Source organism: Bubalus bubalis, chromosome 11 (assembly GCF_019923935.1).
Source record: "Bubalus bubalis isolate 160015118507 breed Murrah chromosome 11, NDDB_SH_1, whole genome shotgun sequence".
Classification (NCBI taxonomy): domain Eukaryota; kingdom Metazoa; phylum Chordata; class Mammalia; order Artiodactyla; family Bovidae; genus Bubalus; species Bubalus bubalis.
The window spans coordinates 52,065,474-52,092,453 of record NC_059167.1 but is presented as its reverse complement, the minus strand read 5'-3'; the positions used below and the strand labels follow the sequence as shown (position 1 = coordinate 52,092,453).

The window sequence follows — 26,980 nt, the reverse complement described above, 5'->3', positions numbered from 1 at the left end:
TGGGCCACACCGTGGCAAAACATGGAATCTTAATTTCTCCAATCAGGGACCAAACCCACACGCCCTGCATTGGACGCCGGACCACCAGGGAAGCCCCGAGGTAGATGCTCGTATCTCCATTTTACAGACACAGAAACAAGCACAGAGGTCCCACAGCTGCTAAGTACACTTTTACCCAAGCAGCCCAGCTTTTCAAATACTGGGGTTCCATCATCTCATTGTCTAATTTCAGTGTTTTTAAGATATTATATGATTTCTACTTTTACAGCTTATTTCACATTTATAACACTTCAGTTTTAGGTGCCTGGTTGGCACATGAATATCTTAAAAGGTTTTTGGCTGTATTTTTTTTTTTTTATGACATCCTGGAAATATGAATTTCCTGAGTCAGGGTATTAATAAAATAACTAAGCAAAACATGTAATAAAGAAGTTCTAAAATGTCTTTAGAATATGCCTATAAAAACCCATCCTTTCTTGATGAGAAGTTGGAGCTTAAGCGTCCCTGGGAAATAACTGCTTTTCAGAGCCAGGAAATCTCCCTCTCATGGTCTCACTTCGTCACCATTCACACTGGTGACTAAGTGGGTCTAAGGCTGCCATGGGAACAAGCGTCACTAACTCAACAAGAGATATTTATAAAACTTTATACTAAGACACAACATATAGACACCCAGTTCCTCTCCATGCTTGAAACTTACAGGCTTACTAGCCAGGCAGCCTGGCCTACCCAGGGAGAGGAGTGAGGCCTCTGTGGCGTCAGCCAGCCCTCCCGGGACGGGGCGTTCGCACGCCATAGCTGAGCACAGAGCCAGGCGCCTGGGGACCTCGGTGCTGCAGGAGGCAGCTTTTAACACATTCTCGGTTGAGGAAACCGCATTAAATGAGCTTACTGCAAGGCTTCTGAGCCTTTGTGAATCTTACATGAGTTTGCAGTGTTTCCCTAATTTATCTAACTCCTGTCCCTCAGAAAACCAATTACCATCTTGTTGAACTAGTAGTTCAGGAAGCTGCTGCTGTGAGAGACTTTTTTCTTTTTCAGGTTAGTGGTTGGAGACTGAGAATGTACCCCCTCTTAGAAAACAGTATTAAATGTAATCAAATGCCCACCAAAGGGAAGAAAAGTAAACCATAAAGTAGTTAGAACAAACAAAAAAGCATCCTAAGTTTCACCTTTAACAGGACGTCACAGGCCTGCTTCCTTTTGCCAGCTGTGGCCCCTTGGCACTACTATTCCTGGTCTCAACCCGTGCCTTCGAGTGAAACACATTAAGAGGGTTACTTCTGGAAGCCATCGCCCTAGTGGGCCAGGTGCTCCTGTACAGGAATTAGAGGATAGATAAGTATGATCTTGAAAGAGAATGTCATGGTTATTCTCCCATTTTAAATTTTCTATGATGAACCAATACTCTTATATTCACAGTTTAGGAATAGTTGAGTATTCACTGAAGCAAAGTTCTAGTTTTCTCTGAGAAAATTGTTTAAATCTTCCCCACGTCTACATACAATCATAACAGCTCAAAAAGAAATTAGTCATAGCAAGGCTTCTATTGACTTCTTCAGTATAGAATACCCAAACACAAACACACAGGATACCTTAAGAAAATTGATAGCTTTATTTTTCCTCAATATACATTTAGAAAACTGGTCTAAGAGGTTTCATGAGATAGACCAGAGGACTATATACAAACTCAGGAATTCCAGATCAGCAAGACAAAGTGCACAAATGACACACTCTTCCCCAGGGCCCTGGAGCCTAGGACCGTCCCAGCAGAGGTGAGGCAAGCTCCTGGATGGCTTTTGAGTTCAACTGAGGAATCGTGCTGATCTTCAGGAGTTTGCTGCTTGCATACTTATTCTTGATGGCCTGCAGAAGTCATCAGCGATTAAGCACACATCAGGAGCCCCCCACGACGCCCCCAACCTTACACCTTATTCCTAGTCTAATTTACAAGTGTCAAAGGGCCAGATCCACAATCTCCAAAGGGTATGATGATGCCAAACCAGTAAAGATCACAAGTGCACTAGGCAGGGGTCCCCAGCCTCTGGGATCTAATGCCTGATGACCTGAGGTGGAGCTGATGTAAAAATAATAGAAATAAAGTGCACAATGAATGTAATTGTGTTTTAGTCATCTCGAAATTATACCCCCCATCCCATCCATGGAAAAATTGTCTTCTATGAAACTGGTCCCTGGTGCTGAAAAGGTTGATGAACACTGCTCTAGGGCAATTTCCCGCCATGCCTAGGAATGGATAAAACCCAGCTGGTAGCACAGGTGATGGGGAACAAACGGTTTCAAGGTCCAGAGAGCAGGCTTTCTCTCACGAGCGTCGGAGATAGAAGCTGTTGATCATACCTAGTGCCATTGGGACATAACAAATTCACCAGCACTGGAGCAGTAACTGGCCATAAAGATGAGCGGTAACTGGTGCTCAGGTCCCAGAGGACACTCTCAGGATCGAAACACACTGCTTCCCTGGTGTGCTAAGTCATGTTGAAGCTACAAGGGAGGACGCACGCCAGACCGTGAGCACACTTGGTATAGATGTCTTGCTCTTGCCACCAGACCCTGGGTGAGCCCTGATATTCAGCATCACACAGGCACAGGACACCACCCTGTCTCCCCTGGTTTCTCCTCTCAGGTGGGCCATAAAGAGACAGACGCCGGCCGCCAGGACTCTTCCTGCATGGGCCGCTTGCCTCGCCGCCTCCACCACGCTTGCTGTGCAGGTGTACTGTAGTGTTAGTTGCTCGGCTGTGTCCAGCTCTTTGCGACCCTATGGAGTCCACTAGGCTCCTCTGTCCATGGGGTTCTCTAGGCAGGAACAGAGGCTCTTCCCCACCCAGGGACTGAACCACGTCACTTATGTCTCCCACATGGCAGGTGGCTTCTTTAGCACTAGTGGCACCTGGGCAGTCCCTCTCAGTCACTGTCCTAAAAGATGCTGGACAAAGGCCCTGCGTGAGGCCACCCGAATACCCAAGCCTTCCACAGGGCCACTCAAGCCGGGCCCTTACATGCAGCTCGGCATTCCCTGCTCGTGGTGCGCCCTCCCCAGAAAGTTGGGTGGAACATGGGTAATGCACTGGACAGCTGCCTGGGGCTGGACACAGGGAGCCCGTCTACCTTGTTGTAAAGGCCGTCAGCTCTCAGGGTTTATCTGTATGCTCCAGCCCCTGGTCTACTAGAGAAAGATAACATGTGTGAAACAGACTCACACACATGCCAAAGTATTTACATGAAGATGCAAACACATACACACCCGTCCTCTCATACCCTGAACCCGTAACCTAGTCTGACCAGGTGCGGGAAGAGTACTCACGGTGAACTTGGTCATGTTCTCGTTGACACGCACGACGTTTTTGGCCATGTGCCGCATGACCTCCAGCACCTCGCTCTCTGTGTAGCCGGTGTAATACTGCTGCTTTAAGTTCTGGAACACAACGCAAAGCAGCCGCGAGATGAAATCCCCTCTCCCTTAGGAGAGCACATCTTACATATGCTGACATTAGTGATGTAAAAGCTATAAAAATACCCTTCCCTGCTGGAAACTCAGCCTCAACCACTATCGCAGTATCAGCAAAGCTGCCAGGAAACACAGGATGGCTCTGGCTCTGAGCTGGACTAAGTGAGACACTACAAAAACTCTCAGCTCAATCAAATGGCGAAGATCCCAAATAATTACATTTTAAAGAAGGTTGCACAGGTAAGTAGGTTAGTTCAACTAACAAAGCTTTCAGGCTTGCCTCTGTCACCACACTGAAAGGGGAAGGAAAGAGGGACACAGTATAAACAGCCCAGAAAGGGCTGACATTGAGGGCATGCCTCAGTCCCCGCTTAACAGCCCAGCGTGGCAGCGTCCAGTGGGGAGTTGAAAGCCCAGATATCCATCCTGGCAGTCAGGGGAAAAGGTTCAGGACTAGGAAATAAACTGGGGGACTTCCCTGGTGGCTCAGTGGTTAAGAACCCACCTGCTACAAAAATATACAGTGGAGAAAAGACAATCTCTTTAACAAATGGTGCTGGGAAAACTGGTCAACCACCTGTGAAAGAATGAAACTAGAACACTTTCTAAACACCATACACAAAAAGAAACCAAAATGGATTAAAAATGTAAATGTAAGACCATAAACTATAAAACTCTTAGAAGAAAACATTGGCAGAACACTCTCTGACATAAATCACAGCAAGATCCTCTATGACCCACCTATCAGAGTAATGGAAATAAAACAAAAATAAACAAATGGGACCTAATTAAACTTAAAAGCTTTTGCACAACGAAGGAAACTATAATCAAGGTGAAAAGGCAGCCTTCAGAATAGGAGAAAATAATAGCAAACAAAACAACTGACAAAGAATTAATCTCCAAAATATACAAGTAGCTCATGCAGCTCAATACCAGAAAAATAAACGACCCCAATCAAAAAGTGGGCCAAAGAACTAAATAGATATTTCTCTAAAGAAAACATACAGATGACTAATAAGCACATGAAAAGATGCTCAACATCCCTCATTCACAGAGAAATGCAAATCAAAACCACAATGAGGTACCATCTCATGCCAGTCAGAATGGCTGCTATCCAAAAGTCTACAAGCAATAAATGCTGGAGAGAGTGCTGGAGAAAAGGGAACCCTCTCACACTGTTGGTAGGAATGCAAACTGGTACAGCCACTATGGAGAATAGTCTGGAGATTCCTTAAAAAACTGGAAATAGAATTGCCATACGACACAGCAATCCCACTGCTGGGCATACACACCGAGGAAACCAGAATTGAAAGAGACACATGTGCCCCAGTGTTCATCGCAGCACTGTTTACAATAGCTAGGATATGGAAGCAACCTAGATGTCCATTGGCAGACGAATGGATAAGGAAGTTGTGGTACATATACACAATGGAATATTACTCGGCTATAAAAAAGAATGCATTTGAGTCAGTTCTAATGAGATGGATGAAACTGGAGCTTATTATACAGAGTGAAGTCAGAAAGAGAAACACCAATACAGTATATTAACACATATATATGGAATTTAGAAAGATGGTAATGATGACCCTACATGCAAGACAGCAAAAGAGACACAGATGTAAAGAACGGACTTTTGGACTATGTGGGAGAAGGTGAGGGTGGGATGATTTGAGAGAATAGCATTGAAACATGTATATTCGGTTCAGATCAGTTCAGTCGCTCAGTCATGTCCAACTCTTTGCGACCCCATGAATTGCAGCACACCAGGCCTCCCTGTCCATCACCAGCTCCCGGAGTTCACCCAAACTCATATCCATTGAGTCAGTGATGCCATCCAGCCATCTCATCCTCTGTCATCCCCTTCTCCTCCTGCCCCCAATCCCTCCCAGCATCAGGGTCTTTTCCAATGAGTCAACTCTCCACATGAGGTGGCCAAAGTATTTGAGTTTCAGCTTTAGCATCATTCCTTCCAAAGAACACCCAGGACTGACCTCCTTTAGAATGGACTGGATCTCCTTGCAGTCCAAGGGATTCTCAAGTCTTCTCCAACACCACAGTTCAAAACCATCAATTCTTTGGCGCTCAGCTTTCTTCACAGTGCAACTTTCACATCCATACATGACCACTGGAAAAACCATAGCCTTGACTAGACGGACCTTTGCTGGCAAAGTAATGTCTCTGCTTTTCAATATGCTGTCTAGGTTGGTCATAACTTTCCTTCCAAGGAGTAAGTGTCTTTTAATTTCATGGCTGCAATCACCATCTGCAGGGATTTTGGAGCCCCAAAAAATAAAGTCTGACTCTGTTTCCACTGTTTCCCCATCTATTTCCCATGAAGTGATGGGACCAGATGCCATGATCTTTGTTTTCTAAGAGTTGAGCTTTAAGCCAACTTTTTCACTCTCCTCTTTCACTTTCATCAAGAGGCTTTTTAGTTCCTCTTCACTTTCTGCCACAAGGGTGGTGTCATCTGCATATCTAAGGTTATTGATTTTCTCCCAGCAATCTTGATTCCAGCTTGTGCTTCTTCCAGCCCAGTGTTTCTCATGATGTACTCTGCATATAAATTAAATAAGCAGGGTGATAATATACAGCCTTGACGTACTCCTTTTCCTATTTGGAACCAGTCTGTTGTCCCATGTCTAGTTCTAACTGTTGCTTCCTGACCTGCACATAGGTTTCTCAAGAGGTGGGTCAGGTGGTCTGGTATTCCCATCTCTTTCAGAATTTTCCACAGTTTATTGTAAAAGCAGAGACATTACTTTGCCAACAAAGGTCCGTGTAGTCAAGGCTATGGTTTTTCCAGTGGTCATGTATGGATGTGAAAGTTGCACTGTGAAGAAAGCTGAGCGCCGAAGAATTGATGCTTTTGAACTGTGGTGTTGGAGAAGACTCTTGCGAGTCCCTTGGATTGCAAGGAGATCCAACCAGTCCATTCTAAAGGAGATCAGTCCTGGGTGTTCTTTGGAAGGAATGATGCTAAAGCTGAAACTCCAGTACTTTGGCCACCTCATGCGAAGGGTTGACTCATTGGAAAAGACTCTGATGCTGGGAGGGATTGGGGGCAGGAGGAGAAGGGGACAACAGAGGATGAGACAGCTGGATGGCATCACTGACTCGATGGACGTGAGTTTGGGTGAACTCTGGGAGTTGGTGATGGACAGGGAGGCCTGGTGTGCTGCAATTCATGGGGTCGCAAAGAGTTGGACATGACTGAGCGACTGAACTTAACGGAACTGAATTGTGATCCACACAGTCAAAGGCTTCGGCATAGTCAAAATAGATGACCAGTGCAAGCTCGATGCATAAAGCAAGGCACTGAAAGCCAGGACAACCCAGAAAGATGGGGTGGGGAGGGAGGCGGGAAGGGGGTTCAGGACAGGGGATGCATGTACACCTGTGGCTGATTCATGTCGATGTATGGCAAAAACCACAATATTGTAAAGTTATTAGCCTCCAATTAAATTAATTAATTTTTTTAAAAAAGAGAATCCACCTGCTACCACTATTTACAATAGCTAGGACAAGCAAACTAGATGTCCACCAACAGATGACTGGATAAAGAAGCTGTGGTACATATGTACAATGGAAAACTACTCAGCCATAAACAGGAAAGCATTTGAGTCAGTGCTAATGAGGTGGATGAACCCAGAGCCTATCATACACAGTGAAGTAAGTCAAAAAGAGAAAAACAAAATATCATATATTTACACATGCATATGGAATCTAGACAGATGGTACTGATGAACCTATCTGCAGGGCAGTGATAGAGATGCAGACATACAGAACAGACTTATGGACACAGGGGGAGGGGGAAGGAAAAGGCAGGACAAATGCAGAGAGAGTAGCATGGAAACATACACACTGCCATATGTAAAACAGATAGCCAGTAGGAATTTGCTTTATGACCCAGGGAACTCAAACCAGGGCTCTGTGACAACCTAGAGGGGTGTGATGGGGTGGGAGGTGGAAGGGAGGTTCAAGAGGGAGGGGACATAGGTATACCTATGGCTGATTCATGTTGATGTATGGCAGAAACCAAGACAACACTGTAAAGCAATTATCCTTCAATTAAAAAAAAAAAAAAGGAATTCACCTGCTAATGCAGGGAACATGGGTTCAATCCCTGGTCCAGGAAGATTTCACATGCCATGGGGCAACTAAGCCCACGCATTATAACCAGAAAAGCACTGCAGTAAGAAGCCCATGCACAGTGACTACAGTAGCCCTGCTTGCCGCAACCAGAGAAAACCCGCGCTCAACAAGGAAGACCTAGCACAGCCAAAAATAAATAAATTAAAAAAAAAAAAAAAAAAGAAATAAACTGGGCCATAAGCAGCAATCTAAGCTATGAAACCCAAAAGAATTATGACTTCCCAGGTGGCATCAGTGGTAAAGAACACCTGCCAATGCAGGAGACACAAGAGAAGCAAGTTTGATCCCTGGGTCAGGGAGGCATGGCCACGATCCCCTGGAGGGGGGCATGGCAACCCACCGCAGTATTCTTGCCTGGAGAATCTCATGGACAGAGGAGACTGGCGGGCTAAAGCCCATAGGGTTGCAAAAGAGTCGGGCACGACTGAAGGAACTTGAGCACACAACACACAGGCCTCTCTTGTTGGGCCCTCATAGTTAAGAACGAGAAAAGCCGCAGCACTCAGAAGCATGTACACCCAGCCTCCCAGAGAACAAAATTTAAGAAAAAAAAGACAGCTGTTGACTGATAGTAAGACTTATTTTGCATGAAGATATGTAACCTGATGATTTCAGTTTGTGATAAAATTCTAAAAGCTAAAACACACCACTTTCATATGCACAATATAATTGGGAAAATAAACCACAATATAACCTTAATCCTAAAATAGTTTAAAGGAAAAAAGAAGTAAGCAAGAGTGAATCTGATGTAACACACAGCTACTGGCATTTTTATATTAACTGCCAGTAAACAGGGAGGCCTACATTTGCTAGGTTTAGAGCCAAGGAAGCAGCTCTAATTGACTAAAATGGGCCACTGGTACCAAGATCACGTGCCCTCCGTGGACCAGTGACTTTTTTGTCTCCAATTTTGTGCGTGTGTGTTTTTATTTTTTTTTAATTGGAGGAAAATTGCTTTGCAATGTTTTGTTGGTTTCTGCGACACAACAGCATTAATAAACCATTGTTGTTGTTGTTCAGTCGCTCAGTCATGTCCGACTCTGCGACCCCATGGACTGCAGCACGCCAGGCTTCCATGTTCTTCACCATCTCCTGGAGTTTGCTCAAACTCATGTCATATATGCCCCTCTATTAAACCTCCCTCCCACCTCCCCATCCTTGCCTCCTATTTTTATGTCAAATAATCTCAAATCTATAGAAAAACTGAAAGAATAAAATAATGAGTATCTGTATATTCTTTGTGCAGATTCATCAGTTCTTACTATTTCACCACTTTCTCTCCTCCTCTTCTCCTCCCCTGCCACTCACTCATAGCATCTGCAACTCACTTCCACATGGCTCAGCAAAAGTTGTATGTGATATGTGAAGCCATCATATGGCTGAACCATTTGAAAGTGAGTTGTAGGACTTCCCTGGTGGTTCAGGGGTTATGAGGCCACCTGCCAATACAAGGGATATAGGTTCGATCCCTGGTTCCAGGAAGATTCCACATGCTGTGCTGCAAATAAGCCCGTGTGCCACAACTATTGAGCTTGCGCTCTAGAGCCCACAAGTCGAAACTACTGCAATATGTGCACCCTAGAACTGCAACAAGGAGCCTACACAGCACAACCATAGAGTAGCCCCCTCACCACCACGAGAGAAAGCCTGCATGAGCAGCAAGACCCAGCATAGCCAAAAATAAACGAAAATAAATTATGGAAAAGGAAGCGAGTTGCAGATACCATGACACATCGCTTCTAAATGTTTCACAAGTATCTCCTAAAAAGTATTGATATTTTCCTCCCTAGCCACAATAACTTTATCACATAAGAAACATCAACAGTTCCATAGTATCATCTATTATACAGTCAATATTCAAATCTCTCCAATTGCTGCAAAAATATCTTTTACAGATTTTTTTTTTTTAATATATATCCAGGGTCCAATAAGGTACACACAGTCCATTTGGTTGTTGTTGTCTTTGGTGTTTAATTTCAAACTCCCATTTTCTTGGCTTTAAATGACACTGACTTTTTTGAAGGATCCAGGCCAGCTGGTTTGAGAATGTCCCACATTCTGGATTTGTCCATTTCCTGATGGCTAGATTCAAATCCAACATTTTGGACATGAATTCTCTATAGGGGAAAATGCATACTTCCTACTGCATGAGAAGGAGGTCAAGTCAGGTTGTCAAAGATACAGGTTTTCTTCAGAATCACTATGCAACTGAGGGGTGATATTTGGAGAACAATATGAATCTTGTTCTCCAAAATTATTTTACCTAATGCTTATAAGCATCAATTGATGATCCTTGCTGGAATCAATTATCACTGGGGGTTTAAAAATGGTGGGTTTCTATCTCTACCATTATTTCTAATTAGCTGGCTTTCTACTGAATTTTTTTTTTAACTCCCTCCCTCCCTTCCTCATCTTCCTTCCTTCCTTTTTTATCATTATGGACTCATGCATTTTTTAATGCATTATAATCTATTGGACCATAATTCTTTTTAATGCTCAACTGTAGTCAGAAGGAACCCTTTCAAGCCAGTTTCTATGTCCTCTTTTGATGTAACCCCATTGATGTTTGAGAATTTGCTTGCTACCTGTTATAAACTGCTCTAGGCTCACCGTGTACTTCCCCCGCCATAGTTCTGAAATCAGATATTTCTCAAAGGAGCCCTAGTTCCTAGTGGGTCATGCCTTGAGTATCCAAGATGTGAGCACTAGGCATCTTCATTGCTACTGGGTTATCACTCTTTCTGGTCCTTTCATTATGAATTTATTGATGTTTCTAAAACAGAATTAATATTACAGGGTTTTCCTTTTGTTTGTTAACAATATTTTATCTTCTTACAGTGAGGGTTTTCATCCTTAATAACATGAATGTTTATTTGCTCAGTCACGTCAAACTCTACGCAATCCCATAGATGGTCTCCTCTGTCGAATTCTCCAGGCAAGAATACTGGAGTGGGTTGCCATTCCCTTCTCCAGAGATCTTACCGACCCAGAGATCGAACCTGGGTCTCCACATTGCAGGCAGACTCTTCACTGTCTGAGCCACCAAGGAAGGCCTACTCTTATTTGCTTTATCCCACAACATACTTTCAGAATTCTAACAGACTACTAACTCCTATTAACAGATTAGTGAACCTCCCAAGTAAGCTTTAAATATGTGACCTTTTTTGTTCGTTTTATTGACCTTCACATCCCACTATAGATGCACAGTCAGAATGCTGTGTTCAAAAGCTACCAGAATTAATTCTTCTCTCTGTTGCCACTCTGAATATATAGTAACATTTTTTTGCTTAATTCCAGTTCAGGATTTGCATAGAATGCCAATATTGTTCAAAAGTCAAAAAAGTTACATTATGTTGTATACAAGCTAATAAAAAATTATAACCAGGAGTCCTGCTTCCCCATACCCACACCCAGAGGTATCCATCTTCATTCATTTCCATTTATATGTTTTTTGAAAAATGAGCAAATACATCGCACACATACATATCCCCTCTCTCTTATTTACATTCTTTCTTATGTAAAATGTAAACTCTACCGACTGTGAAGAGGAACAGGTTCACCATGGTGCCCTGGCAACCTTGCATGTATCCATCACGGCCATGCAGACAAAGATTGGAACCACATGGATCTGCCTTGGCTTTGTGATCTTGTGATAAGCTGGGGTCTTATCGCCTCCTGGGTTCAGCCAATGTGTTTGCTCTGCTGTTTGTGGACTCTAAAACTGCTTAATAGGAACCTGGTGGTCCAGCAGCTAAGACTCTGTGCTCCCAATGCAGGGGATCTCTCATCAGGGAATGAGATCCCACATGCTGCAACTAAGACCTGGTATAGCCAAATAAATAAGTGCTTTTTAAAAAAATATATAAATAAATAAAACTGTTTAGTGGTGGTCAAGAGTGGGCTCATCCACCAAAGCGCTCCTCTGACTGCAGGCAACAGCCCCCTATGTTTCACTGCTATCCTTTTTGATGTTCGAAACAAGAACCCAGGGAGCAGCTGACATCTTTGACTACTTGAATGAACCTGAAAGTGGCTCAATTCATCTTTACCCTTCTAAACAAGGTCAGGTCTTGGCCCTATTTTGTCTTATGCGCTTGACAACTTGCTTGTTTCACTTAACAAAATAACCCAGAAATCTTATTGTATCAGTTCTAGTGGCCTTGCTCACTCTTGACGATGCTGTAACACACATGTGTAATATACCACGGCATAGTCCCCCAGTCTCCACCTGCGTCATTCCAGAGGCTCTTTTTGGCCTGTGGACTTTTAACAGCTATTTCAAGTACAGCACTGTGAAAATGCTAATACATTTCATATCAAGAGGCCCTAAAATATAGCTAGTACATTTCTTCTTAAACTCAATACTCACCCATTTTCCTTGGCCTAGAACCTTCTGGGACAGGCAGGAAGCAGCTGCCGCCACCTTGGAAGGGTGATAGTGCACCATATCATAGTCAACGAGAGTCAGCTCCATCAAGTATTTGGCTAAAGTGTGCTGTTCAACATCGACCTATGAAAAAACAGCCAGAGATGGAAAGAAGCATGGCTGTTATTACTCTCCTGAAAAATTCTGGCTGAGACCTAGGAACTCAAAGCCACTGAACTCTCTTTTCCTTCCCAGGCACTGATCTGTTCCCCAGCATATTACAAACACAGAACATAAAGTCTTTTAAGAACTGACAAGTATTAGGACTTGTCTAAGAAATGCTTCCCATCAACTCATAAGCTTTCCTTTCATTGGATCATTTCTGGGATGAGACAACAAACAGCAAAATAAAGTCTCCTAGAGAACTGGAGGCACTTACCTCCCCAGCTTTCGATGCCCGCCTTAAGAAATGTAGCGGCAACGGTCGACCCAGCTCAAATTTCAGTTCCTTCAAAATCAGAGTTTCCATTTCTCGAATTTGAGAACTGGTATAAGCATTGTCAGTGATGTAAACAAAGTCTTCGATGTTTGGAGAAAACATTTCCTCATACTTGGAAGCCAAGAGCAGTGCCGTAATGCCAACCAGCTGAAGCTTCTTACGAGAGACTGGCTGAACCTAAAGAAGAACAATGTGTCAGAAGTCTTAACCAAGAAGAACGAGGGTTCTGGGTGGAGGAAAGTGAGAGCAAACCAAATCCTGGAGAAGCCCACATCAGCCCTGCTCACACCTCTCTTAAGGCCCAGGAACCGCAGCACTGACCAGCCACCACCACAGCCCACGGCACCTGCCTGTCATGGAGTGCTCGCTCTGTGCCAGGCACAGGGCTGAGACTCAATCACCTCATTGAATCCTCACAAAAATCCTGGGCAGTACATATTTTTTCCCTCACAATTAGATGGCCTGAGAAGAGATGCAGACACCAGCCCAAGATGGGTCAATTGCTGACAGGGAAGAATTAGCCTGATGACCAAGCTCCCAAGCAGTGCTCTGCTCGCATCGTCCTGGCTTGAGTGTCTGGGGAAGCCCCAGTGTGGCACTCAGCATGGTCTGAGTCACGATGAGGCCAACCGAAAAAGCAGGAGTTTAACAGGTGAGGAGGGCCAAGGAAGGGGGGCCTCAAGCGTTCCTTTAAGCCTCACCAAAAGTACACTTATTATTCAGCCTGAAGACCCTTCCAGAGATGCTTCAGTGTCAGAGGAAACCTAAATCTAGAATGTAAGTGCTTCTCTTGACTTTTTTTTTTAAACTAGGAATTTGCGTGTTTTGCTTTAACTCTCAGTTTTGAAAATCTGCCAAAAATATGACAATGCTTTCTATACCACTGAGGATTTTTGGACAATGAAAACCAATGGCTCTATGGTTGCTTAGCATTTTTCAGACTCTCAGGGTCATTATTATCAACACAGTTATTACTGTATTGTTTGGGCAGCATTGTACTTGACCTACACCTATATTATAAATGTTGACTTTAAATAAATAAAACCTTGGGACTTCCCTGGTGATCCAGTGGCTAAGACTCCAAACTCTCAATGCTGAGGGCCTGGGTTCAACCTTTGGTTGGGGAACCACACCCCACATGCTGCAACTAAGACCTGGTGCAGCCAAATAAATTAATTAAAAATAAATCAATAAATCCTTACCTGCAGGACTACCAGTTGGTAGATAACACACTAGAGGTCAAGGTCTGGCATTTCTTCTCAGTCAGTGTTCTTGCATTACGGGTAGATATTTTGATGATTACTTCTGCCTCTCAGCTTCATTTCTTTTTTTTTTTTTTCAGCTTCATTTCTTACCTTCCTCTTTCTTTAGACCTCACACTCTTGAGTATACTCTCCACACATCCCTCCAACCCTTTTAAGAAAACTGTCTCCTCCCTCTTCTACAGTCATTCAGTGCTACGACTGGCTGGAATCTATTAAGTTCTCTAGCTAAACTCTTCATCTTTCAGGTAAGAGAGCTTAACACCAAAGAGTACTGAACTATGGAAGCTGTGCAAGTGGGCCTGGAGAGCCAGCCTCCAAAGGTACCGTGGGCTTCAGATGGACTTTCAGACCATCTGCTGGTTTGTCTCCTCTGATGAATGGTTGTGGTGAGACAGCATCTCCTCTGGGCACTTTTCATTAGGCTGACCTAAAAGCAATGGTCAGCATTCCTAGAAGTGTGACTACCGCCTTCCCTAACACTTGAAGTTCTTTGGCATCTCATAAACTGGACTTTGGTCTTTTCTTCTGCGCAGAGTCCCCAAAGCGGGCTCACCTGTAAATATCGGTCCATGACGGCAACGCACATGTACAGCGTTTCCTGCAGCAGCCTGAACTTGGAGTGCACTTGCACCAGCCAGTCCACCAGGATGGCACGCATGCGGCCGTTTATGTCTCTCCCATCCAGGAAATGTGGGTTTATGGACTGCAGAACCTGTGGGTGGAATTGAAAAGTTTAAAAAGCTGACTTCGGTGAACAACAAGGTCCTGCTTTAGCTGTAGTCAATGTCCTGTGATAAACCATAATGGAAAAGGATACAAGAAAGAACATATATGTATATATAACCGAGTCATTTTGCTGTACAGCAGTAATTAACACATTGTAATTCAACTATACCTTCAATAAAAAATAAATTTTTTTAAAGTAAAAAAAAAAGCGAATTTCATTTCCTTCCCAGCTGTGTGGTCGATTCCACACTGCTGTACAACCAAACCACAAAGGCCCTCTCACCTCAAGCTGCCTTAGATACTGGTAGATATCCTTTACATAGTCGCTGCAGAGCTGAGGGTTCTCCCAGTCCTCGGTATCAATATCCTCAATTTTGCAGAGCAAGGCATCAGAAAAAGCTTGGCAGAGGTTCTCTTCCTTCATGGAGATGTCCTGAGGTGTGGGAGAAGGACCCTGCACCCACAGGGGAAAGCGCATGTACCTTAGGAGCAGACTTGATCACAAATGCAGGGTCAACTGGTTTAAAAGCATCACATGCATTTTTATAAATAATAAACCCCCAACAAATACATTTCAGAGTAAGAGGTGAATATTTCAAGTAGATGAAGTGTTTGGAGATAAACTCTTCTGTTTAAAAATGGTCTCATCCTTCAGTTAAAAATGTACTTTAGGCAAAAAAAAAAAAAAAAAAAAAAAAAAAGGCTCTAATTTCACTCAAAATGAAAACCCAGGTCCTCACAGTGTAGGCCCAGGTAGGGCTTATGGGCCCTACATGATCTGGCCCTTCCCTCTTCCCTTGCTAACCCATCGCTTACTTCTCTCCCCACTGTTTGCTCCTCACTAGCCTCCTGGTCAGGCCTCCCTCACCACAAGCAGGCTCCCTCTTCCCGGAAGGCTCAGTCCTTGTATCCACGTGGGTAATTCCCTCATGATGTTCTTCAAGTTTTGCTTAAGTGTTATCTTTTCAATTAGATTTACCCCTATTTAAAATTACCATCTGTTTCTATAGCGTCCCCCCCTCCCCCAACACACACACGTTTCCTCTCTCTAGTGTTTTACCCAACGAATCTATAACCTCCTAATATACCACAGAGGAGATGCCGGGGTGCCCTCCGCTCCTGGGTGATGTAATGGCCCCAGGGTGGCCCATGGCAGCAGTGAGGCGGGGGTGCACCCCACTCCTGGGCGTTCTTCAGCATCAGTTCCTTCCCTAGAGCCCCTCCCTGGTGACTCCAGCAGGGCCTTTGCCTTGGCCCCCGGATGGCACGCTGACCAACACTCAGCGGCCAGTGAAGGTTTACACACTCAACGAGGACCAGCAGGGGGACAACCAGGGCACAGGGCATGTCATCCCGCTACAGGGGGTGGCTGAAGGGCATGTCCCTGCAAGTCAGGGCCTGATCAAATGGTCCACTGGAAAAGGGAATGGCAAATCACCTACTATTCTTGCCTTGAGAACCCCATGAACACTATGAAAACGCAAAAAGATATGACAATGAAAGATGAGCCCTCCAGGTCGGCAGGTGTCCATGATGCTAATGGGGAAGAGCAGAGAAAATAGCTCCAAAAGAATGAAGAGGCTGAGCCAAAGGTAAACAACGCCCAGTTGTGGATGTGTCTGGTGGTGAAAGTAAAGTCCGATGCTGTAAAAAAACATTACATAGGAACCTGGAATGTTCAGTCCATGACTCGAGGTAAATTGGATATGGTCAAACAGAAGATGGCAAAAGCGAATATTGACATTTTAGGAATCAGTGAACTAAAATGGACGGGAAGGGACAAATTTAATTCAGATGACCATTATATCTACTACTGTGGAAAAGAATCCCTTAGAAGAAATTGAGTAGCCCTCATGGTCAACAAAAGAGTCCAAAATGCAGTACTTGGATACAATCTCAAAAACAACAAAATGAAAAAAAAAAAAACAACAAAATGATGTCAGTTAATTTCCAAGACAAACCATTCAATATCACAATAATCCAAGTCTATGCCCCAACCACTAATGCCAAAGCTGAACTATTTTATGAAGATCTACAAGACCTCTTGGAACTAACACCAAAAAAGATGTCCTTTATCACAGGGGACTGGAATGCAAAAGTAGGAAGTCAAGAGATATCTGGAGTAACACACAAGTTTGGCCCTGGAGTACAAAATGAAGCTGGGCAAAAGCTAACAGTTTTGCCAAGAGAATGCACTGATCATAGCAAACACCCTCTTCCAACAACACAAGAGACAACTCTACACAAGGACATCACCTGATGGTCAATACCAAAATCAGATTGATTATATTCTTTGCACCCGAAGATGGAGAAGCTCTATACAGTCAGCAAAAACAAGAGCAGGAGCTGACTGTGACTCAGATCATCAGCTCCTTATTGCAAAATTCAGGCTCAATTTGAAGAAAGTAGGGAAAACTACTAGGCCATTCAGGTATGACCTAAATCAAATCCCTTATAGTTATACAGTGGAAGTGACGAATAGATTCAAGAGACTAAATCTGACAGACAGAGTGCCTGAAGAACTATGGATGAACATTCGTACCACTGTACAGGATTGGTGATTAAAACCATCCCCAAGAAAAAGAAATGGCAAGAAGGCAAAGTGGTTGCCTCAGGCGGTCTTACAAATAGCTGAGAAAAGAAGAGAAGAGAAGACAAAGGCAAAGGAGGAAAAGAAAGGTATACACATCTGAATGCAGAGTTCCAAAGAATAGCAAGGAGAGATAAGAAAGCCTTCCTAAATGAACAATGCAAAGAAACAGAGGAAAACAACAGAATGGGAAAGACTAGAGATCTCTTCAAGAAAATTAGAGATACCAAGGGAACATTTCATGCAAAGATGGATACTACAAAGGACAGAAATGGTATAGATCTAACAGAAGCAGAAGATATTAAGAAGAGGTGGCAAGAATACACAGAAGAACTGTATGAAAAAGGTCTTAATGATCCAGATAACAACAATGGTGTGATCACTCACCTAGAGCCAGACATCCTGGAATGGGAAGTCAAGTGGGCCCTAGGAAGCATCACTATGAACAAAGCTAGTGGAGGTGATGGAATTCTAGCTGAACTATTTCTAATCCTAAGAGATGATGCTGTGAAAATGCTGTACTCAATATGCTAGCAAATTTGGAAAACTCAGCAGTGGTCACAGGACTGGAAATGGTCAGTTTTCATTCCAATCTCAAAGAAGAGCAATGCCAAAGAATGTTCAAACTATTGCACAATTGCACTTATTTCACATACTAGCAAGGTAATGCTCAAAATCTTTCATGCTGGGCTTCAACGATAAGTGAATTGAGAACTTCCAGATGTTCAAGCTGAATTTAGAAAAGAGAAGAACCAGAGACCAAACTGCCAACATCCATTGGATCACAAAAAAAAGCAAGGGAATTCCAAATATCTACTTCTGCTTCATTGACTAAACTAAAGCCTTTGACTGTGTAGATCACAACAAACTATGGAAAATTCTGAAAGAGATGGGAATACCAGACCACCTGACCTGCCTCCTGAGAAACCTATATGCAGGTCAGGAAGCAACAGTTAGAACTGGACATGGAACAACAGACTGGTTCCAAATTTGTTCCAATATACATCAAGGCTGTATATTGTCACCCTGCTTATTTAACTCTTATTTAGCAGAGTAAACCATACGAAATACCAGGCTGGATGAAGCACAAGCTGGAATCAAGACTGTGGGAAGAAATATCAACAATCTCAGATATACAGATGATACCACACTAATGGCATAAAGCGAAGAGGAACTAAAGAGACTTTTTCTTTTTTTAAGAGACTTCATGGTGAAAGAGGACAGTGAAAAAGTTGGCTTAAAACATTCAAAAAACTTGGCACAACATTCAAAAAACTATGATTATGGCATCTAGTAACATCACTTCATGGCAAATAGAGATGGAAAAAAGTGAAAACAGTGACACATTTTATTTTCTTGGGCTCCAAAATCATTGCAGACAGTGACTGCAGCCAGAAAATTAAATGATACTTGCTCTTTGTAAAAATAGCTATGACAAACCTGGACAGTGTATTAAAAAGCAAACAACCTTTGCCAACAAAGGTCCGTACAGTCAAAGCTATGGTTTTTCCAATAGTCATGTACATATGTGGCAGCTGGACCATAAGGAAGGCTGAGCGCCAAAGAATTAATGCTTTCAAACTGCGGTGCTGGAGAAGACTCTTGCGAGTCCCTTGGACAACAAGGTGATCAAACCAGTCAATCCTAAAGGATCAACCCTGAATATTCATTGAAGGATTGATGCTGAAGCTGAAGCTCCAATACTTTGGCCACCTGATACGCAGCCAACTCATTGGAAAAGACCCCAATGCTGGGAAAGATTGAAGGCAAGAGGAGAAGGGGGCAACAGAGGATGAGATGGTTGGATGGTATTGTTGACTCAATGGACATGAGTTTCAGCAAAGTCAAGGAGATGTGAAGGACAGTGTGAAGGACAGTGAAGAACCTGGTGTGCTGCAGTTCATGGGATCAAGAGAGTCAGGCACCACCTAGCGAATGAACAACAATATATCACAGACTTTATTTATATATTATGCATATTATTTTCTACTTCTACCAGAATGTAAGTTCTATAACCTTACATTTATTCAAACTGATTTTGTCCACTAAAGTATCTCAAATACCTATATCATCCCTGACACATTTTTGTTGACATGGTTGCTCAGTCATGTCTGTTTCTTTGCCACCCACTGGACTATACCACCAGCCTCCTCTGTCCATGGTACTTCCCAGGCAAGAATACTGGACTGGGTTTCCATTTCCTTCTCCAGAGGATCTTCCCAACCCAGGGATTGAACCCACATGTCTGGTTCACCCAGGAGGAAAAATCCTCCTGGTAGGTGGATTTTTTTTTTTTTTTTTTTACCACTGCTAGACCTGGGAAGGCCCCCTGACATATAGTAGGGTTCAGTAAATATTTACTGAGTGTAAGAAACTTAGACACCTAGGTTCAGAGATTCCTAGAACTGATAGTTCACTTTGGCAGTGCCCTCTTGAGCAAGTGTAATGTTTTCTTCTGATCAACTAATTTATTCTAAATTGAGAAAGTATTTGACAACGAAAAAGCAGGAAAGCACATTCCAGCCTATGAATAAAACAGGAGGAAGCAAAGACTGAGCAAGTAGATACCCAGTATTTTATTTTCTTATCATGACTGGGTGATTATTAAAAAAAAAAAAATCACACAAATTAAAATTGAATGGAGTTAAAACAAGCATTTAGTAATGAAGCATAAATAAACCATTACTTTTTTTTTTTTTTAAAGAATACGAGGTACTTCTCAAAGTATAGTCTAGGACTGCTAGGCTGTAAGAATACATATTAACGTAATAAAATATAGAAAGAAAGAGAAGGCAGGATAATAAACAAATTTAACTTACATAAAAACTCAATGGTTACAGTTTCCAGTCTTAGAAAAGAAGAAAACAGTAACAGCCACAGGATATGTAGCAATTCAAATCATGCCCTTCCCTCTTAAAGAAAAGGTCTTGAATTGAGGAAGGGCCAGGTGAGCAAGAGGTATACAGGTATAACTCATCTACTAAAGAATTTAAGAACTACTAGAAGGAATAAGAAAAGCTACCTGAGGTCCTAGGGAGAAACCTAGTAAGGTCTTCAGAGAGCGCACAACTCATTGAGTAGGCAAAGGCACACGAGTACAAAGTCCCAGGGGAAGCCAAGAAATAAAGGCAAGTCTGGGGACTAAGCATTGATTTGAGAATGGAGAGCGTAGTGTATGAGGTGACAGAAACAGACTGGAAAGGTGAGCGAGAACATGGCTAGGGAGCTTAGATTTTATCCAAAGGGAAGTGAATACCCTGAAGGCACTGAGCAAGAGTGACTAGAATCAGATGTGCGTTTTAATAAGTATGTGCAGCTTCAGTTTAAGGTTTCCTTTTTAGGGATAATCGTCATTACTCTCCCCAGGAGGGGCAATCAGTACCAGGAAGCCTGGTTTAAAAAGACAGAAGTATACTACTATAAAGCTACAGGCATCAAGACAGTATGGTATTGGTACAAAAACAGAAATACAGACCAATGGAACAGGATAGAAAGTGTAGAGATAAACCTGCGCACCTGTGGGCACCTTATTGTTGAGAAAGGAGCCAAGAATATACAATGAAGCAAAGATAGCCCCTTCAACACATGGTGCTGGGAAAACTGGACAGATACACGTAAAAGAATGAAATTAGAACACTTCCTAACACCATACACTGGAGAAGGAAATGGCAACCCACTCCAGTGTTCCTGCCTTGAGAATCCCAGGGACGGGGAAGCCTGGTGGGCTGCCGTCTATGGGGTCGCACAGAGTTGGACATGACTGAAGTGAATTAGCAGCAACACCATACACAAAGATAAACACAAAATAGATTAAAGACCTAAATGTAAGACCAGAAAATGTAAAAAATCTTACAGGAAGACATAGGCAGTACACTCTGACGTAAATCACCAGCACGATCCTCTCTGACCCACTTCCAAGACTAATGGAAATAAAAATATACAAATGGGACCTAATTTAACTTACAAGCTTTTGCACAGCAAAGGAAATAAACAAGATGAAAAGAAAACCCTCAGAATGAGAAAAAAATAATTGCAAACAAAGCAAATGACAAAGAGTTAATCTCCAAAATATACAAGCAGCTCCTGCAGCTCCATATCAGAAAAACAAACAACACAATCAGCAAAGTGGCAGAAGACCTTCTTTGGAGACATTTCTCCAAAGAAGACAGACAGATGACCAATAAACACATGAAAATATGCTCTCAACATCTCTCATTATTAGAGAACTACAAATCAAAACCACAATGAGGCACCATCTCACACCAGTCAGAATGGCCATCATCAAAAAATCTACGAACAATAAATACTGGAGAGGATGTGGAGAAAAGGGATCCCTCTTGCGCTGTTGGTGGGAATGTAAATTGACATAGGCACTATGGAGAACAGTATGGAGATTCCTTTAAAAACTAGAAATAAGACTACTGTGTGATCCGGCAATCCCACTACTGGGCGTATACCCTGAGGAAAACACAATTCAAAATGACATGTATACCCCAATGTTCACTGCAGCTCTATTTATTAATACAATGAACAGGACATGAAAATAGCCTAGATGTCCATTGACAGATGAATGGATAAATAAGCTGTGGTACTGATATACAAGGGAATATACTCAGCCATAAAAGGAACAAATTTGAGTCAGATGAACTGAGGTGGACAAACCTAAAGCCTGTTATACAGAGTGAAATAAGTCAGAAAAACAAACATAGCATATTAATGCATAAATATGGGATCTAGAAAAATGGTACCAATGAACTTATCTGCAAGGCAGGAACAGACACACAGATGTAGAGAACAGACTTGTGGACATGGCGGGGGAACAGAGAGGACAGGACAAACTGAGAGAGTAGCCATGAAATATACACATCACCGTGCGTAAGAGAGACAGCTAGCGGGAAGTTGCCATAAAAGAGACAGCTAGCGGGAAGTTGCCGTATGACACGGGGGCCCAGCCCTGTGCTCTGTAACCACCTATAGGGGTGGGATGGAGTGGGAGGTGGGAGGGAGGTGCAAGGAGGGGATATATGTATGCTTATGGCTGATTCACCTGTTGTACAGCAGAAACCAACAACACGTTGCAAAGCAATTATCATCCAGTTAAAAACAAATAAAAATAAATTTTAAAGAAGAAGAAGACAGAAGTATGTACTTCAGATGCCTTAGCAGCTTGAATATTCACCTGTGTCTACTCAGAAGCACACCTAAGTTTAGTCATATCCAAAAGCCACCAGGATAAGACAAGAATAATTGGTCTGGGCCTTAATTTAGAATTTCTTGAAAGCTTTCCTTTTGGTCTCCAACATAAATGAATTATTATAAAATCCTTTCTAAGATCTCGCTTGCCTGTGGAGATAATAACCTAAGTTCTGTGAGCCAACCGTGCACTGGCCAAACTGTCCAGTGTCTGCTGCATGCAAGGATACCAGGCATCAGCTAGCTGTCCAACGCAAAAGTGGTCCTAGAGCAAAAGCTTCACAGGAGATTGATGAATGAGTTCTGTGAGTTGTCAGAGACAACTGAAAAGTAGGCTCAGAAACAATAAAGTTGTGAGGCTGTGCTGAACCTGAGACGTGGTTCTTTGGTAAAGGATGTGTGGAGTGTGAAAAAAAGCTACCGGAGTTCTCCCAGCACCAACATTTAATGAGTTGAGTCTGTTAAGAGACCAGATTAATATGCATATGCAGGGCTTCCCTGGTGGTCCAGTGGTTAAGAATCTGCCTGCCAATGCAGGGGATGTGGGTCAATTCCTGGTTGGTGAGCTAAGACCCCACATGCCAGGGGGGAACTAAGCCTGGCCGCCACAACTAGAGAGTCTGTACGCAGCAACAAAAGATCCCACAAGCCACAACTAAGACCCAATGCAGCCAAATAAATAAATTATAAATATGCAAATATATAGGTATTTACACAAGTTTTGTTGAAACAGTTATTTTTTTAAATTATACTTTACTTTCAGCTGCACTAGGACTTTGTTGTGCAGGCTTTTCTCTTGCTGCAGGAGTTAGGGCTACTCAGGTTGCGGTGCTCAGGCTTCTCATTGTGGTGGCTTGTCTTGTTGCTGGTACACAGGTTTAGTTGCTCCTCATCACGTGGGATCCTCCTGGCCCAGGGGTCAAACCTCCACATCCTGCACTGGCAGGAAGATTCTTCACCACTGAGCCACCAGAGAAGCCCCAGGGTTCTTTTATTTGCTAGATTTATAATAGATAATGTCAACTCAGTGCAATAAGGAAGGACTCTAAGAAAAACTGTTGCTTCCAGTCAGAGTTCACGATTTGCAGCAGTGACTGTGTATACACGCATGCACAAGCGTACTCAGCTGTAGTATGCTCTGTTCTTCCATAAGTGAAGATCTCAGAATTCCAAGCTTCCACCCCCTTCGCAGGCAAGTTCATTCTTCTAGTGAATTATTTTTAATAAAATCTATCAAATTTTCCTCTGAGATCATGAAATTTATTTAGGTATTAAGGTATTTAACTTTGTTGCTCAAGGTCATAACATTATGTTAAGGTACCATTACTACAAAGATGTTCATTTTCTACACTGTTGTCTTAAAGCAGAGCTCCTGCTATCAATGTTCTTCAAAAGCAGCAGTGACGATAAAGGTGCCCTTACACCATAGCCCCAGACTGGCTACTCTGTTAAGTATGCTTGTAAATTCAGAATTTCCTACCTTTGGAGCCAACACATCCATCTGCACTGGTTTCACAGAAGCAGTAGGTTTCGGGTGCTTATTGACATTTGTTGTTTTGGTGGGTGGAACAGGTACTTTAGTGTTCTGGGCTTTCTGAAATGAAAAAGAAATGTAAAGAGGGCAAGACAGCCTGTGTTGCCCTGAGTGCTCTACAGGGTCAACCTAGTACGCAGAGGTGCAGCCCTCACAGTTGTTACCTTAGCTACTTGTATGGCTCGGGTTGTAACCCGATTTCCAATTTCTTCTAAAACTGCCCGCCTGATAGTCACATGACTTTTAGGTTTAGAATTAACTCCCGTGTCATTATTCTCTAAATCGGTGGACACCTAAAAAAAAAAACAAGGAAAAAAATTACTGAAACTTGAGATAATTTACAATCCTTTGCTGGTGTCAGATCCTCAGCTTCTGAATTGATTTGGCAATGGTGAATCTACTGAGGTCTATCTGCGAGAGGGAAAGGCAAATTTTAGGAAGTCTAAAAATGCTACTTTCTATTTATAACATCACTCTACATTAGGCAAATACACTCATTCACTTTTTTTTTAATCCCACTAAGAGCTTCACAGGTAAGTGGCTATCTCCTATATGGACCCTGTATATGAATGGCATCTATTTAAAAAACTTCCTGGACAGAGATGAGTAACAGGTGCAATTAAGATACAATATTAAAAACCTGTTTAAAAGCCAGATGTTTAAAACCTAAACTAGGTTTTGATTCTACAAATACGTGCTCAGATTGGCAACATCTTTAAAGACAGCCTTTTAGCTGTGAGGGTGCCATAGCATGTGAGCTCTCTTTTATTAGGGATATTTAGAAAAGTTTTCATGGGTAAAATAGTTTTATCTCAAATTCAGAGAAAGTGTGAATTGTATGAAATAAAAATTGTTAACATGTGTTAGAATGCACTTAGAAACAAAAACTTGTTAGTAAAAACAAGAAAAGTTTTACATAGAAAAGTTTGTTTTATTATATGTGATAAACATTTCAGGAGAAAAAAACAGCATGTACTATTCTTGATAATCCGGGGTCCTAATTTTAACATATTTTCCAACAGAGGGTTTGAATGGACCTACCAGAATAGACAGATGGGCAGGGGAAAATGCAAGTCTTACCTGAATAGAAGGGAATTTGAGTATGAAAGCACTTTATGGGTAGTTTAGACAAAAATTACTTATCAGTTTGACTCACATTCACAAAAGGATTACAGTTAAATACAGAATGTATTCAACTTATTAGGATCCTCAAAAGTCACACTGTTCAAGTCACTGCCAATTTTAAAAAGTGTTTGAAATTTCCTGTGGGTTGAAGTGGTAATCTAGGTCAATCCATCTGGAAGGGGGAATCAGCAGCTTTTAACAAGCCTACAGCCAGGAGGATGGAGCTCAGGTGTGTCAGGGCCCTCTACTTTTCAGCAAGGAAAAAAGCAGATCCAGGTACGATTCAAACCCACAGAAAAAATCCACACCACCATTAACACTTTGTTTTTTGCAAAGATGAAATAAATGAATTTGGACCTTCTTTTAGTCTGCCATATGGCTCCAAATAATCTCTCTATTACATTTGAGTAAAGGAAATTACTTTTTTAAAGGGACAAGACCATACATTGGCTAACTTAGCCTTGCAAGACTTCGTGTGCAGAAATAAAGAGGAAACTCATACAAAGGGAAATGTGCAAACATTTGAAAAACAGCCATAGCTGTTGCTTGATTACACATTTGAAATACTTTTCAGCCTGCGGAATTTCTTCGTCCTTCTCCCCTTCCCCACCGCTGATTCCTTAGCTGGCAAGGACTGAAAGAGGAAGAAAACCCCAGGAAGCTGTATTTAGATAACTCTCTTAACAACAAAGCGCTCTCGGGAACCCCTTGCCCAGTCCTAGGCCCAGCGCTCAGGGACTCACTTGACAAGTGCCAGGCCCGAGGCGTTTTCCTACACTCCCCTCGCCCCGCGGAAGGGACGGCCAGGCCAGGAGCCAGCACCGGGAGAGCGGAAGCAAGGCGGGGAGAAGTCAGCCGGCGGGGATAGGCCTCAGGGCCGGCCAGGCCCCAGGGCCCAGGCCGACGGCAGGAAGAGGAAAGCGGCGCAGCTTGGAACGAAGTTCAAAGCCGAGGAGAAAGAGAAGCGAAAGTCGGTGGAGCAGGCAGCGCGGCCGGGCCCAGGACCGTGCGGAGGGTCGCCGGCCCACTCACCGTCTGGCGTCGGAGCAGCGCCATGAGGAAACGGACAAGCAAGAGTGGCAGCCCCGCCCAGGGAAGGACGCAGACTGGACAAGAGAGCACTAGCTTCCGCCGCGCAGTTAGGACTGCGCTCCGGGCCCGCAAGCTGGGGATCTTCGAGAAGTCGCCTAGTTCCAGGATTCAAATACCGCGCCGCTCGCGCCCCCATTGGGCGGCCCTACGTACCACGCGCTCTTCCTATTGGCTAGGCCGCAGGCCGTTCCGCAGGCTGATTGGCTGAATTTTCCAGACCCGTTTGTTGTCATAACAACAGGTTGGGTTTTTTTCTGCTTGGTGTATTTTAAAAAAAAATCTCGGCTTCTAAGACAAACAAAAATAAAATGCCTCATTGGAAAAGCAGACTTAGGACGCCTTGTCTGGATTTTGACGCGGCCTCAATTACGGATATCTGCGTTTGTACAGGGTGCGCGGAAGGTGGTTCTAGGGAACACCCTTAAAATGCCATTTCTGATATTTACTCTTCTTCCACAAGTTTTGCGTTGAAGTTAGGTCGGATTGGCCTGTCTAGGTAGTGGAACAGGCGCCTATGGGTCCTTTAGGGCTGCGATGTGTTAGGTGGTTGAGATGCAAACCTGTGCTTAAGGACTGGGGATTGTGGCCTTTACTCTAAAGCTAAGATTCTTAGGAGATGGGAAAAAATGATAAATGCGGTTTGTGTGACTTGTGATTCAAGTAAGCTCTTCATTGTGTTGCGGAATCTGGCACATTGTTTCCGTGTGTGTTGTGATCGGTGCTCAGTAAATATTTGTCGAATAAATTATGATGTGCTGAAGATTTTAAAATGAGAAAGACAACTGAAGTGTGATCCAGCCTTGGGCAGCAGGGTGGGAGGATCAGGTCAAGACAAGAAAAGAGGAGAGAAAAGGGGAGAGGAAACAGAAAGGAAGGGTCAAAGGCCCACAGTAAAGGTAGTGAAATCACTTCTGATGATAGGCTCCGTCTAAGAATTTGTGCAAGATTTCCCATCACTCCCTACTC

At 43.1% G+C, this 26,980-nt stretch overlaps 1 protein-coding gene across 3 annotated transcripts; it reads right to left on the bottom strand.

Annotated features, from left to right (window-relative positions):
- Positions 1–1,592: 1,592 nt before the first annotated feature.
- CCNB2 (cyclin B2) lies at positions 1,593–26,117 on the bottom strand. 3 transcript variants are annotated; one of them, XM_044925059.2, is made up of 10 exons: positions 25,955–26,117; positions 23,962–24,090; positions 23,744–23,857; positions 14,764–14,934; positions 14,308–14,466; positions 12,430–12,666; positions 11,994–12,134; positions 3,326–3,436; positions 3,130–3,184; positions 1,593–1,866 (listed from the first exon to the last, which is right to left on the bottom strand). In XM_044925059.2, the coding sequence occupies exons 1-9, from the start codon at positions 25,976–25,978 to the stop codon at positions 3,146–3,148; spliced, it is 1,125 nt and encodes a 374-aa protein (XP_044780994.1). In that variant the 5' UTR covers positions 25,979–26,117; the 3' UTR covers positions 1,593–1,866; positions 3,130–3,145. The 3 variants fall into 3 exon arrangements, 2 of the variants coding, with proteins under 2 accessions (XP_044780994.1, XP_006049680.1); XR_006542804.2 differs by having other exon boundaries at positions 1,729–1,866; positions 3,130–3,187; positions 25,955–26,116; XM_006049618.4 differs by lacking the exon at positions 3,130–3,184 and having other exon boundaries at positions 25,955–26,115.
- Positions 26,118–26,980: the final 863 nt, after the last annotated feature.

Bases quoted from the DNA above. Each gene is read 5' to 3' on its own strand.
- CCNB2 (XM_006049618.4), bottom strand. From the start codon at position 25,978: ATGGCGCTGCTCCGACGCCAGACG. The intron at 12,667-14,307 runs GTGAGCCCGCTT...GTTCTTCTTTAG, and splicing joins TCATGGACCGATATTTACAG to GTTCAGCCAGTCTCTCGTAA. The intron at 12,135-12,429 runs GTAAGTGCCTCC...GTTTTTTCATAG, and splicing joins GGGCATCGAAAGCTGGGGAG to GTCGATGTTGAACAGCACAC.